The sequence below is a fragment of the Condylura cristata genome, unplaced genomic scaffold (genome assembly GCF_000260355.1).
Source record: "Condylura cristata isolate star-nosed mole 26May11 unplaced genomic scaffold, ConCri1.0 scaffold00015, whole genome shotgun sequence".
NCBI lineage: Eukaryota > Metazoa > Chordata > Mammalia > Eulipotyphla > Talpidae > Condylura > Condylura cristata.
In genome coordinates this window covers 35,569,861-35,583,407 of record NW_004567116.1, presented here as the reverse complement: position 1 = coordinate 35,583,407, position 13,547 = coordinate 35,569,861, and the positions used below count along the sequence as shown (strand labels likewise).

Sequence of the window (13,547 nt, the reverse complement as noted above, 5' to 3'; positions counted from 1 at the left end):
CAAAGGTGAATGACAGTCCTGGCCCTCAAATAGTTGGCATTCTCCCCAGGGTGGCTAGCACTCACTGTAGCACAGAGTGCAGTAAATGTGTTGACCCCGCTGTCCGGTGTCTTCTTGCCCCCCATGCATATCTGGTTTCACTGATGGATCAGTGAACAGGCTCAGCTTTGACTCCTTGACCTCTTAGCCCAACCTCTAGGCCCCCGGCCCCTGTGCTATTTCTGTGTGCCCAGCCTCCCTGTTCCCTGTTCCTTCAGTGCTACCTCTACCTCCTTGTGCTGACTCTCTGCCTTGTTCTTCTATGTGGCAGCTCCTTGGGCTGCCCCGGGAGAGGCTCCTAGTGTACACTTGGGACTCCAGAACTCAAAAGCTGGGATGAGGGGCCTCAGGGGGATGGTGCTGGAAACTGATGAGAGAACACCTACCAGATGCCCAACTCTGTGCTCCTTACTTCATTGCCTCTAATTCTCACAAAATTCCGTAAGAGTACTATTATCAAAGCCACTGTAGAGGTCAGGAAAAGGACTGGCAGCTGAGACACAAACTCAACTCCAAACCCAAAGTCCCTGTTCTTAGAGAGCGGGGACAGATGGGAGATGTACAAGTGGTCCCAGACAGTCTCCTCCCATAGGACCAGAAGTCCCAAAGCAGTGAACTCTACAGACACCCAAAGGTGCACTTTTATAGCCACTAAGTGGTGGTTTTATAGAAACCATATCTCTGACCTCACGTGCAGATGTGTGTCATCTGACCTGGCGTGTCTGTGCACATTTCTCCATCAGTGTGTGAGTTTGCTGGTGTTGAATCCTGAGGCTAACCATTCACTCAGCACTGATTGAGCTCACACTATACCTTAACTAAATGCTAGAGAATCAGAAACTATTCCTGCATGTTGCTGCCCTCAAGGAGCTTGCAGAGCAGGGAGGGGCAGGGGCAGGGAAGCAGGGGGTTGACACATGAATAAATCAGGCTGAACGCATGATGGTTTGTTGCTAGAGTGCAGCAAAAGCTGTGGGGGCCTAATAGAGAGTCCAGGTGGCTCTGCAAGTGGGTGAGGGAGCTACCACAGGAAACGGTCACTTGGGGAAGATTTTTGAGGCAATGGCAGGACAAGGGACTAATGCACGGGAGGAAGCATTTGGGAGGGCATGGTAATGGGGATAGTGACAGAATGTAAGGTGTGGTGGGGGAGAGTCAAGGTGGGCACACTGGAGAGATGGGAGGGACTTGGATTGGGAGATTGGACTTGATCTTGTAGGCCAGGAGTCCTATATCCAGTTTCTATAAACCCCTTGGCTCTGCAGGCTCAAGTTTGTGTGTATGTGTACCTGCATTTCTTCCCTTTAGAAGAGCAGTTTTCAGCCATCAGTAACAAGAACCAGTGCAAGCCTTTCATTGGCAGTGTTTCGTTGGGTGTGTGGATCGTTCTGATCAAGGGGACATGCATCAGTGGTTCCAGCCCAGGAGGCAGGGGGTCAGTTAGGAGCTGCCTGCTGCTCTGCTCTTAAGCCCCCCACAGAGCGATCCATGTCGCCATTTTCATTGCTCATTCTCATCCAAGTTCAAAGCAGTGCCTCACTGCCTGGACCACCACCCAGGTAGAGAGGGGCTATCCTGTGATAACCATCCTGTTTGTTTTCCAGAGAGCAGCAACGGTAATCTTCACAGCACTCTTCCTTAAAATGCTACTCTGGAGGCCTCTGTCTGCCTTAGGAGAAAGTTAAAATCTTCAGTGTGGCTTATACAGCCCTGCCCACTTCATACCCTCTGCACCACACACATCTCCTCACTCACCCTCAAACACTCTGTCTTTTCTTGACTGTGGACCCACTCTAAACTTTTCCACATTCTATTCATTCTTCCAAATGTTCTTTGATTTTTTCTGCCTCCCCTTCTCTGCCTCCATTGCCTAGCTAACTAACATCTACTGAGGAAGTAGATCCCAGCTGAAAGGTCACCTCCTCCGAGAAGCCCTCCCTGACTCCCTGCCTCTGTGAAGCCCCTCTTAGTTGCCATCATAGCCCCTGTGCTCCTTTACCGCCCATATCAACCTGTCATTACTTGTTCAGCTCCTGTACTATGAGCCCCAGGCAGTCAGGGACCATTTCCTATATTCATTGACGTGTCCCCAGTAGCTCCACATAGTAGGTACTTGATCTCTTGCTGAACAGGGACATGGAGTTAAGGAAATGTATCTATAGTACAGGAGAGCCTTGAGCACTGAAGCAATTGATAATTCAAGTAAGATAACTAGGCACATGGCTGTGCAGATGATTATTCGTCCTGGATAAGAAAAACACACAAAAAGAGAAAGGATTGACCATAGTTTTTATTCTAGAGATGGAAGGAAGTGTGAGGGCATTCAGACTGAAAAATAGGAAGCAAAAGCAGCCTGCTAAAGGGAGGGGGTGCAGGGAGTGGGCAGGCTTAGGGTGGGATGGGTCCCAAGGGAGACCTGGAGCAGAAGCTTCCTTGGCCCAAGAGGAGAGCGAGGCAGCATGAGGCCCCTGCTGGGGACTGAGGACGACTGAGTGTTGATGTGGTCAAGGCCCCAAGTCTCCCGGGACTGTTGATTTCTCCCATCATGACCTTTTTCCTTCTGCTTTTCTCCCAGGTCAGGGAGTCTGAGCTGGAGCCAGGGCCCAAATTGGACCTGATCCAAGGCCTGAGATCAAGCTGGGCACAGAGCCCAGCCTGGAGCTGGAGCCCAAACCACAAGTGGACTGCCCCTGTCATGCAGAAGGAGCTGGGCATTGTGCCTTCCTGCACTGGCATGCAGAACCTCAGGCCCTTCCCCCTGCTGCCATTGCTGCTGCTGCTACTGCTGGGGTCCAGTGTGCCAGGTGCCTGGGGCCAGGCCGGGAGCTTGGATCTGCAGATTGATGAGGAGCAGCCAGCGGGTACCCTGATTGGGGACATCAGTGCGGGGCTTCCAGCAGGCATGGCAGCACCTCTCATGTATTTCATTTCTGCCCAGGAGGGCAGTGGTGTGGGCACAGACCTGGCCATTGATGAACACAGTGGGGTGGTCCGTACAGCCCGTGTCTTGGACCGAGAGCGGCGGGATCGATACCGCTTCACTGCTGTCACTCCTGACGGCGCCACTGTGGAAGTTACCGTGCGAGTGGCTGACATCAATGACCATGCTCCAGCCTTCCCGCAGGCTCAAGCTGCCCTGCAGATTCCTGAGCATACGGCCCTCGGCACCCGCTACCCGTTGGAGCCTGCCGGTGACGCAGATGCTGGCCGCCTCGGGACTCAGGGCTACTCGCTCTCTGGTGATGGAGCTGGAGAGACCTTCCGACTGGAGACGCGCCCTGGTCCAGATGGGACCCCAGTACCTGAGCTGGTAATTACTGGGGAGCTGGACCGAGAGAACCGCTCCCACTACATGCTACAGCTGGAGGCCTATGATGGTGGCTCACCCCCCCGGAGGGCCGAGGCCCTGCTGGACGTGACCCTGCTGGACATCAATGATCATGCCCCAGCTTTCAATCAGAGTCGCTACCACGCCATGGTGTCTGAGAGTCTGGCCCCCGGCAGCCCCGTCTTGCAGGTGTATGCATCCGATGCTGACGCCGGCGCCAATGGGGCTGTGACTTATGAGATCAACCGGAGGCAGAGCGAGGGTGACGGACCCTTCTCCATTGACGCGCATACAGGGCTGCTGCGGCTGGAGAGGCCTCTGGACTTCGAGCAGCGGCGGGTTCACGAGTTGGTAGTGCAGGCACGGGATGGTGGCTCTCACCCTGAGCTAGGCTCGGCGTTCGTGACTGTGCATGTGCGAGATGCCAATGACAACCAGCCCTCCATGACTGTCATCTTCCTGAGTGCAGATGGTTCCCCCCGAGTGTCTGAGGCCGCCCCACCTGGCCAGCTTGTCGCTCGCATCTCTGTGTCAGACCCAGATGACGGTGACTTTGCCCATGTCAATGTGTCCCTGGAGGGTGGAGAGGGCCACTTTGCCCTAAGCACCCAGGACAGCGTCATCTACCTAGTGTGTGTGGCACGGCGGCTGGATCGGGAGGAGCGGGATGCCTATAACTTAAGGGTCACTGCCACCGACTCAGGCTCGCCCCCACTGCGGGCTGAGGCTACCTTTGTGCTACATGTTACTGATGTCAACGACAATGCACCTGCCTTTGACCGCCAGCTCTACCGACCTGAGCCGCTGCCTGAGGTTGCACTGCCTGGCAGCTTCGTGGTGCGGGTGATGGCCCGGGACCCAGACCAGGGAACCAATGGTCAAGTCACTTACAGCCTGGCCCCTGGAGCCCACACGCGCTGGTTCTCCATCGACCCTACCTCGGGCATCATCAGCACAGCTGTCTCATTGGACTATGAGGTGGAACCTCAACCACAGCTGATTGTGGTGGCCACAGATGGAGGCTTGCCCCCTCTGACCTCCTCTGCCACAGTTAGCGTGGCCCTGCAAGATGTGAATGATAATGAGCCCCAGTTCCAGAGAACATTCTACAATGCCTCGCTGCTGGAGAGCACCCAGCCTGGAACCTGCTTCCTGCAGGTGGGTAAGCCTTGGACACAGCAGGATGCTGCTGTGGGAAGGAGTGGATCAGAGGGTCACAAGGGACCTCAGAGCAGGAACCAAGCTTTGCAGGTGCAGCTGTTAATGTTGAATTCTGCCAGAGAGTTTGGACTTATCTTTTGAGCTCCAAAGTCTGTGCAAAGAGTGAGGGTTAATGAGAAAATGAAGGAAGCACAGTGAGAGAGCTGGGCCAGGTTATCTTAGCAACTGGGGGAATTAAGATGGAATCTTGAGAAAGCGTCTTACAGTGTCAGGAAGTGAGAGAGACTTGGTAAAATTTCAAAGTTGTTCTGCTGGATTAGGTATGGAGATTGTGCACAGCCTTGTGACTCAGTTTCTCAGGGGAATTGTCATCATTTATAGAGCCCTCCATGCCTGATCCAGGGCTGGGCTGTGCTGGAGGAAACCTCCATCCTGACCTTGGAGCTGAGCCTGATGGAACCCTTGGGCTCAGGCACAAAGATGAGTGACAGCAAGAACTATCTAGTGAGACCCTATTGTTTAGAGCAGGAGGGCTTCCTGGAGGAAGGGGTAAGAGCACTGGACAGACTCTGAGAGCTACAGAGGACCTCAAATCAGGCCTGGAGAAGCTGGAGGGAGCATGAAACTGGAGAGGTAGTCTGAGGTCAGAATGCAGAAGTTCTTCAAGATGTGAGGTGTTAGGACTTCACTTATAAGCAGAGGAAGTCCCTGAACTGCTTTGAGCCAGAAAGGGTGGATCAGATTGGTTTTTGTTTGTTCTTAAAATTTTAAAATGTTTTTTGGAGCAGTTTTAGATTCATAGTAAAGTTGAGTGGAAGGTACAGAGCCCAGCCCCAACTCATTTATAGCCTCCCCACCAGCAACACCCCCCACCAGAGTGCTACATTGGATACAGCTGATGAAGTTATTTTGCCACGTCATTATCACCCAAAATCCTCAGTTTACCTTAGGGATTGCTTTTGGTATTGTGCATTCTTTGCATTTGGACAAATATATAAAGACATGTATAATGAAATTGTGTGATGGTATTCAGTATAGAATTACAGAGTAATTTCACTGCCCTAAAAACTCTGTGTCCCACCTGTTCATCCTTTCCTACCTGCCCCAATTGTTTTTTTAAGGAAACAAATTTCCTCTAAGGGTTAAGGACAGATTAGATCAGCAGGTAAGTAATACATTAGAGAATTAACTTACTGTGAGCCCAGCAGAGAGTTGCACCCTGGGAAAAAGGGAAACAGCCCTATTCCCAGGCACGTTCCAGTCTAGACAGAGAAAGGCACCGGAACTACTGTTGCACCCGTGGCTTTCAAGGAGCTGTAGAAGTGCAGAGGAGGGGGCCTTGGGAGAACCAACTAGACTTTACCCAGTGGATAACAAGGGCTGGGGGAGTGGCCAGGAACTCCAGGCCAGCAGAGAAACCTGCAGACCACGATGTGCTCAGGGGGCTGCATTCTTGAGACTGGCCTCTCCACTATGCTGATGAAAGGTAAAGGAGAGAAGAGACAAGACAGTGCACAGGGACAGGTGACAAAGTTTGAGTCCATCTTAAAATTCCTAAGGAGTCATTAAGGGGCTTTAGGCAAATCTGATATAGTTTCAGAATAACTGCTTTGGCTGCATCAGAAAACATGGATGCAGGAGAGGAGGCAGGGGACTTCTTGGGAGATCAGTGCTTGAAGTCTTCATGTTTCAGAACCCTACCAGACCCCTGAGCATCTTCCCAGGGCTGCCTGTTGACTTGGGCTCCAGGCCAGTAGCCTGGACTGACTGACCTGACTCTTGACTCTTGCCAGACTCCTGCTGCCCAGCAACCACCCCATCTCCCTAGTGTCTGCTCTTCCTTATGATTGGGGACCAGTGGGCTCTGGCTTCCAGACTTCTTTGTTCTCACTAAGTGCCTGAAGCAAGAGGGCAGATATCCAGGTAGTTTCCAGGAGTTTTTAATCAATAGTAACCAAAGGGAAACATGGGTAACAGTTCACAACTGTTACATTCAGTCTGCAGTTATCAGTGTGGGCCATGTGCCAGTAATGAATATAGTAATGAATGGATGACACCCTTCCTCCCTCCAGCACACACACACCTGCTGAAGCATCTAGAAGGGACATTGTGGTGCAAAGAAGCAGTAAAAAAATTTCTGCAATGAGAAGAGCTCCATGATAGGTAGATATGAGTGCGAGAGAGACAATACAGGGAAGAGACCCTTGAGCCGGTGTTTGTGAGGGGACCAGCAGGGGGAAGGGCTCCAAGCAGCGGTAGCATGCACAGAGGAGAGGGAGAGCCTGACTTACTCAAGGGCCGACGAGTGGCTTAGTGGCTCTGGGCTTTAAGGTGGGAGAATGCCTGCAGGTAGGCCAGATAGTGCAGGGTCAAGCCAAGACAAGGGGCCTGAGCTTTCTTCTTTAGGGAACACTGAAGATTAGATCATACTAGTTTTCTCAAAAGTTGCTTCTGGTAGTCTAAGTGGTGATTCACAACTGGGGGTGATGTTGAGCAATGTCGGTAGCATGTTTGATGGTCCCCACTGATGGAATGCTATACATCTGGTGGGTAGACAACAGCACAACAAAGACTTACCTGCTTGAAAGGTTAATCATGCTGTGGCTGAGAAATCTTGAGATAGGGGATAGATTAATGGTCAGACCCCTATGCAAAGGGAATTCAGGTAGTCTGGAGCAATGACTCAGGCCTAAGTCAGGACAGTGAGTGGTGAAGGGGAGGGATAGACAGACGGGAGAGATGAGGATTTCCTTAGTCCCTGGTTGATTGATAGGCCGGGAGAGGAAAAGGCGAGAACAGATTTCTGGCTTCAGCATCTGTGTGGATGGAAGAGACATTAGAAAAGGGTTTGGAATGATCATGAGTTCATTGCTAGACAGCTTGTATTTAAGGTGCCTATGGGATGTCCAGGTGGAGATGCTGAGCAGGCCTCTGGGCGTTCAAGTTTGGAACTCAGAGCAGTAGTCTGGGTCAAAGTACAGGTTATGCCACAGAAGTGGAAGAGAAGGCCTGGGAGAGTGCAGAGTTAAGAGAGGCCCAGGAGAAAGTCAGAGAACTACAATAGTTCCTATAGGAACTACAATAGGAAAGAACAGGCAAGGGGGTAAGAGGGTTTGGGTGAGCAGTGGGAGAGGAAGGAGGAGAGAGCAGCCTCTAGACGCAGTGGGAAGGAGATGAGGATGGGTTGGGTGTGGTGGGTTTGTGGTCTGGTAGGAAATTCAGAAAGTTCACAGATAAAGATCTTTATTTTCTCCTTGAAATTGTGCATCTGATAAGAGCAGAGAGGGCTGAGGTGGGGACAAGAGGAGAGAGATGAGGCTAGTTACAGCTTTGGGGCGGAGAGGGAGAAAGAGAAGGAAGCTGAGCAAGGTTACACTGTGAAGCAGAGCTGAGAGCCTGCTGAAAATGGGAACTGCAACCTCAGCTTCGACTTGGGCTGGGAAATTCACCTCTCCTTGGTCATTTCCAGTAACTGGCCCCTGCGCCTTTCAGAGGCCCTTCCTGACAACTTCCCCTGACCACTATTTATTACTTTCTTCCTGCAGAGAGTCAGAGGGCAGAGGTCTTTAACAGCTTCTGGAGATGGTGCTGCAGCTGCGCTGCAGCCCCCGTGATTGAGGCAGGGGAGGTTTGTCTCCTGGGATATCTGGGCCCACAGCCACAGTAAAGAGTTGGGACGGGAGCCGTTACCAGGGTTCAGCCATAGCAGGGTCTTGTCTCTCTGGAGGGTAAACAATGGCACAAATCACTTCTGTCAAGGGCCTGGGCAACAATCATGAGTTCTTGGCCAACTTTCTCTCTGAGCAACAATTTCTGACTCAGAAGGGGAACTCTGAGCTTCCTCTTACAGCATATCATGACCCTGAGGCCCTTGCATCCACAAAGAGCACTTTGTCACAGGCTGTAGCGGCAGTACCAGCTAGCCCACTATTGAGGGCCTGATGGGCACCCCGTTAGTCTGAAAGAAACCCCTGCTGTAAGGCTGGGCAAGCAGACCGCTCCTCTGCTCAAAGAGCAGACAGACACAGAGTCTGTTCTCGGTGCCTGGTCCTGTCCTGGGCTCAGCTGGCAGAATGCTCTTTCCTGCTGACCAGGCTCCAAAATGTTCAGAGGCCTCTGCCAGCGATGCCCTGTAGTGCAGCCCAAGAATTAACCAGGAACACCTTCCTCTCCTCCTGAATTTTTGGGGAGCCCCAATGACTTGAGAACTTAAATACTGTCCCCGTAGGCCCTCAGCTCTCCCTTGTTCACCCCCAGTAAGGTTGGCTTCCAAGGGTGCTAGAGATTGTGGACCATTGACAGCCAACCCACCACACTAATGATCCGATACCAGTATCTGTGATGAGCAAACTTAATCAAGAGGAGGCTTATAACAACCTCTTGATCTGTTAGTCAGCTCCTTCTCTGCTTAGAGTGGTTGTTGGACTAGCTGGGGGTCCTCGGTCCCTGTGATCCTCTTGGAATCAGTCACTGCCCTTAGAACTCTCCTTTGTAGGTACACTTGATCCTCATCACTTGCAGGTTCTGTACTGTGAGTTCTGTATCTGTGAGTCTGTAAACCCAAAGTCAATTCCCATGGAAGTTTTGCAGTCATTCCCTGTGTGCACGGAGTGATGGGAAATCCAGGTGGCCCAGTGCACCCACCCCCAGCTGTGGCGGGACCAGGCAGCAGCTGCCCTGACTTTCCTCTCTTCTCAGTTCACACGGGTTCTTTTCATGGTCTATTTGGTGCCACAGGTTTGCACTTCTGTGCTTTTGCTGTTTAAAATGATCCCAAAGAGCTAAAGCGCTGTTGGATGCTCCTAAACACAAGAAGGCTGTGATGTGCCTTCAGACGACACGTGGCAGGGTAGGCTTCATTCAGGGCCATGAGTTCAGTGCTAATGAACCGACCAGAAAGTATTAAATAAAGGTGTGTTACACACACATAAAACAAGGCTATGCATCGACCAGTTCACAATAATATGGCCCACAGGAACCTAAGCCAGGTGAGTCTCAGCTGGGTTGGGTTTTGGACCACGTGACTTGTCACTAGTCCCCCCTTTGTGCCCACCAATCAGACTCAACACCAGCTGTCCCAGCACCTGCTCCTTCTAATTGCATATCAGCTCTGGATTTCTCATCAAAAAGATGGACATCACTTACTCCAGCTTTTCCCCAGGTGACGGCCACAGATGCAGACAGTGGCCCATTTGGCCTCCTGTCCTACTCCTTGGGAGCCGGACTTGGAACCTCAGGGTCTCCCCCGTTCCGCATCGATGCACATACTGGTGACGTGTGCACAACCCGGACCCTGGACCGTGACCAGGGGCCCTCAAGCTTTGACTTCACAGTGACAGCTGTGGATGGGGTGAGTGGGCAGACTATGGGCAGGGTGGGGCCTTGGGGTAGGGCCAGACAAGGCCCACCTGACGGACGGCTGAATGTCTCATAGGGAGGCCTCAAGTCCATGGTATATGTAAAGGTGTTTGTGTCCGACGAGAATGACAACCCACCCCAGTTTTATCCCCGGGAGTATGCAGCTAGCCTGAGCGCCCAGAGCACACCGGGCACAGCCGTGCTACGGGTACACGCCCACGACCCTGACCAGGGGCCCCACGGACGACTGTCCTACCACATCCTGGCTGGCAATAGCCCCCCACTCTTTGCCTTAGACGAACATTCAGGTAAGGATCCTTCATTCTTGGGCCCTCCCCCAACACCTCCCTCTCCACCTGCATAAATGATGTACTCCTTTCTTCCCACAACTCCTCTGCTCTGTTCGGTTCCCTTAGACATGTCTGCTTTTGTCCCTCCTTCTAGGGCTGTTGACAGTAGCCTGGCCTTTGGCTAGAAGGGCCAATTCCGTGGTGCAGCTGGAGATCGGGGCTCAGGATGGAGGTGGCCTGCAGGCAGACCCCAGTGCCCGGGTCAATGTCAGCATTGTGCCTGGAACCCCCATACCACCTGTCTTTGAGCAACTGCAGTATGTCTTCTCTGTGTCAGAAGATGTGGCACCAGGCACCAGTGTGGGCATAGTCCAGGCACACAACCCACCAGGTATCATCAAGCATTATACCCAGATACTCCAACAAGCTCAGGGTGCCTTAGAGCATCACATTGCAGGCAGCCCCAGTATAAAACACGCTGATTCCGAACTCCAATAGCTCCTCAGGCAGGCACTCTGATTTACCCCCAGGTACATGAATATCACCCTAGTGTCACCTCACTTCTCTGTCAACACCTACCTCTCCCCCTGATAAGACACAGATATGGCCACTGCCTAACGCTTCTTGGGATCAGAGTCTGAGCCCCAACTCAATAGATCCCACTCTTTCCTGATTCCTCTTTCCTCCTTCCTAGGTCGCTTGGGGCCTGTGACCTTCACCTTATCAGGTGGGGATCCCCAAGGACTCTTTGCCCTAGATGGGGCCTCAGGACTGTTGCAAACGCTTCGCCCTCTGGATCGGGAGCTGCTGGGACCAGTACTAGAGTTGGAGGTGCGGGCAGGCAGTGGAGTGCCCCCAGCTTTTGCTGTGGCTCGGGTGCGTGTCCTGCTGGATGATGTAAATGACAACTCCCCTGTGTTCCCTGCACCTGAAGACACAGTGTTGCTGCCACCAAGTATTGCCCCAGGGACTCCCATCTATACCTTGCGGGCTCTGGACTCCGATTCAGGCATTAATAGTCGAGTCACCTTTACACTACTTGCTGGGGGTGGTGGAGCCTTCTCTGTGGACCCCACAACAGGACACGTAAGGCTTATGGGACCGCTGGGCCCCGCAGGGGGGCCAGCTTATGATCTGCAGCTGGAGGCCCGGGATGGTGGCTCCCCACCCCGCACCAGCCACTTTCGATTGCGGGTGGTAGTACAGGACTTGGGGGCCCGTGGACTGGCTCCCCACTTTGACAGCCCTACCTACCGTGTGGACCTGCCCTCAGGCACCACCCCTGGAACTCAGATTCTGCAAGTGCAGGCTCGAGCACCAGATGGGGGCCCCGTCACTTACCACCTTGCAGCAGATGGGTCAAGTAGCCTCTTTGGCCTAGAGCCACAAAGTGGATGGCTGTGGGTGCGAGCAACACTGGACCGTGAGGCCCAGGAATTGTACACCTTGAAGGTAATGGCAGTGTCTGGGTCCAAAGCTGAGTTGGGGCAGCAGACAGGCACCGCCATCGTGAGGGTCAGCATCCTCAACCAGAATGACCACAGCCCTCGCTTGTCTGAGGAGCCCACCTTCCTGGCTGTTGCTGAGAACCAGCCCCCAGGGACCAGTGTGGGCCGGGTCCTTGCTACTGACCGAGACTCGGGACCTAATGGACGTCTGACCTACAGCCTGCGACAGCTGTCAGAAGACAGCAAGGCCTTCCGCATCCACCCCCAGACTGGTGAGCACTGCTACTCAAATTCTGAGACCCCCTTTGCTCCATCTTCAGATTGATGAACATCCAGTCAGCATCCCCAGAACCTGGCTATGAGGACCAGGACTGAACCTGGAGTTTCACCTGGCATGCCCTCCCACACCCCAGACCCCAGCCTCTAGGCCTCAGGCCCATAGGTTCTGCATCCCCAGCTAGCCCACACATAATCCTTATCCTACACTCCCAGGAGAGGTGACCACACTCCAAACCCTGGACCGCGAGCAGCAGAGCAGCTACCAGCTCCTGGTGCAGGTGCAGGATGGGGGTAGCCCACCCCGAAGTAGCACAGGCACCGTGCATATTGCAGTGCTCGACCTCAATGATCACAGCCCCACCTTCCTGCAGGCTCTAGGGCCTGCTGGCGGAGGCCTCCCTATACAGGTAAGGGAAGCAGTGGTACCCTGCCCTGAGAAGCAGGAAAGGGGATGGGGCTTCCCCCAGAGAGACACAGGTGTGGGCAAAGGATAGACTGCCTCTTAGAACATGCACAAGAGCAAAAAAGGGACTCCGCTTACACACAGATTTGGGGAACTCACTCCTGAGTTATCTCCAGAATGGAAAAAGACAACTGTAGGTGAATTGTGTGTTCCCATAGGTACCAGACCGTATGCCTCCAGGAACACTGGTGACAACTCTGCAGGCCAAAGATCCGGATGAGGGGGAGAACGGGACCATAATATACACATTAACTGGTAGGGCGTGGCAAGAATGGAGTTGCTGGGTAATAGCATGTCTCTATGATCTGCTTGTTCTTGCCATGCAAACTGTCACCATCCTCTGCCTGCCCAGGTCCTGGCTCAGAGCTCTTCTCTCTGCATCCTCACTCCGGGGAGTTGTTTACTGCAGCACCCCTACTCCGGACAGAGCGTCCCCATTATGTCCTGACACTGAGTGCTCACGACCAAGGCAGCCCACCTCGGAGCTCCAGCCTCCAGCTGCTGGTGCAGGTATGGCTGACCTTCCTCCAAAGTGTCTGCTTCCCCTTGCTACTGCTGCCGGTCCTTTGCAAGAGCCCTCACCCCTCGTCCCCGTCCCCATTTAGGAGTTCTGGAACCTTCCAGTGAGACTACCCTTCCAGCTACCCAGCCTGCCAGCTTAGATCCCCTTTTGCACGATCCTCCTGATTGCTCACCCTTCCCTGGCCCACCACAGGTGCTTCCCTCAGCTCGCTCGGCTGAGGCCCTTCCGGATCTCTCAGAGCCAGACCCCTCGCCGCCCGTGCCAGTGGTGCTGACGGTGACTGCCACTGAGGGGCTGCTTCCCGGCTCCTTGCTGGGCTCAGTGGCGCCGCCTGAGCCAGCGGCGGCGGGGACACTCACCTACACGCTGGTGGGCGGAGCCGACCCGGAGGGCACCTTCGCGCTGGACGCGACCTCAGGGCGCTTGTACCTGGCGCGGCCTCTGGACTTCGAGGCAGGCCCGGCGTGGCGCGCGCTCACTGTGCGCGCCGAGGGCCCGGGAGGCAGCGCGGGGCCGCCGGACGCACAAAGGGCCAGCTCGGGCTCGGACACGGACATCTACAGCTTCCACTCGGCGGCCGAGCAGGAGGACTTGCTCTCGGACATCCAGGCGGCCATCTGGAGGCGGCAGCAGCAGCAGCAGCCGGGCGCGGGCGAGC

General features: G+C 53.9%; 1 protein-coding gene across 1 annotated transcript in view; it reads left to right on the top strand.

Annotated features, from left to right (window-relative positions):
- Positions 1 to 2,719: 2,719 nt before the first annotated feature.
- Positions 2,720 to 13,547, top strand: part of DCHS1 (dachsous cadherin-related 1) — a 19,888-nt gene continuing 9,060 nt past the window's right edge. Inside the window, exons 1-9 of the mRNA XM_004683112.2 lie at positions 2,720 to 4,525; positions 9,690 to 9,878; positions 9,963 to 10,194; positions 10,331 to 10,567; positions 10,871 to 11,896; positions 12,117 to 12,310; positions 12,525 to 12,621; positions 12,719 to 12,876; positions 13,082 to 13,401. Of these exons, the coding sequence (XP_004683169.1) occupies positions 2,735 to 4,525; positions 9,690 to 9,878; positions 9,963 to 10,194; positions 10,331 to 10,567; positions 10,871 to 11,896; positions 12,117 to 12,310; positions 12,525 to 12,621; positions 12,719 to 12,876; positions 13,082 to 13,401 (4,244 nt within the window). The 5' untranslated portion in view covers positions 2,720 to 2,734. The remainder of the gene's footprint in view (positions 4,526 to 9,689; positions 9,879 to 9,962; positions 10,195 to 10,330; positions 10,568 to 10,870; positions 11,897 to 12,116; positions 12,311 to 12,524; positions 12,622 to 12,718; positions 12,877 to 13,081; positions 13,402 to 13,547) is intronic.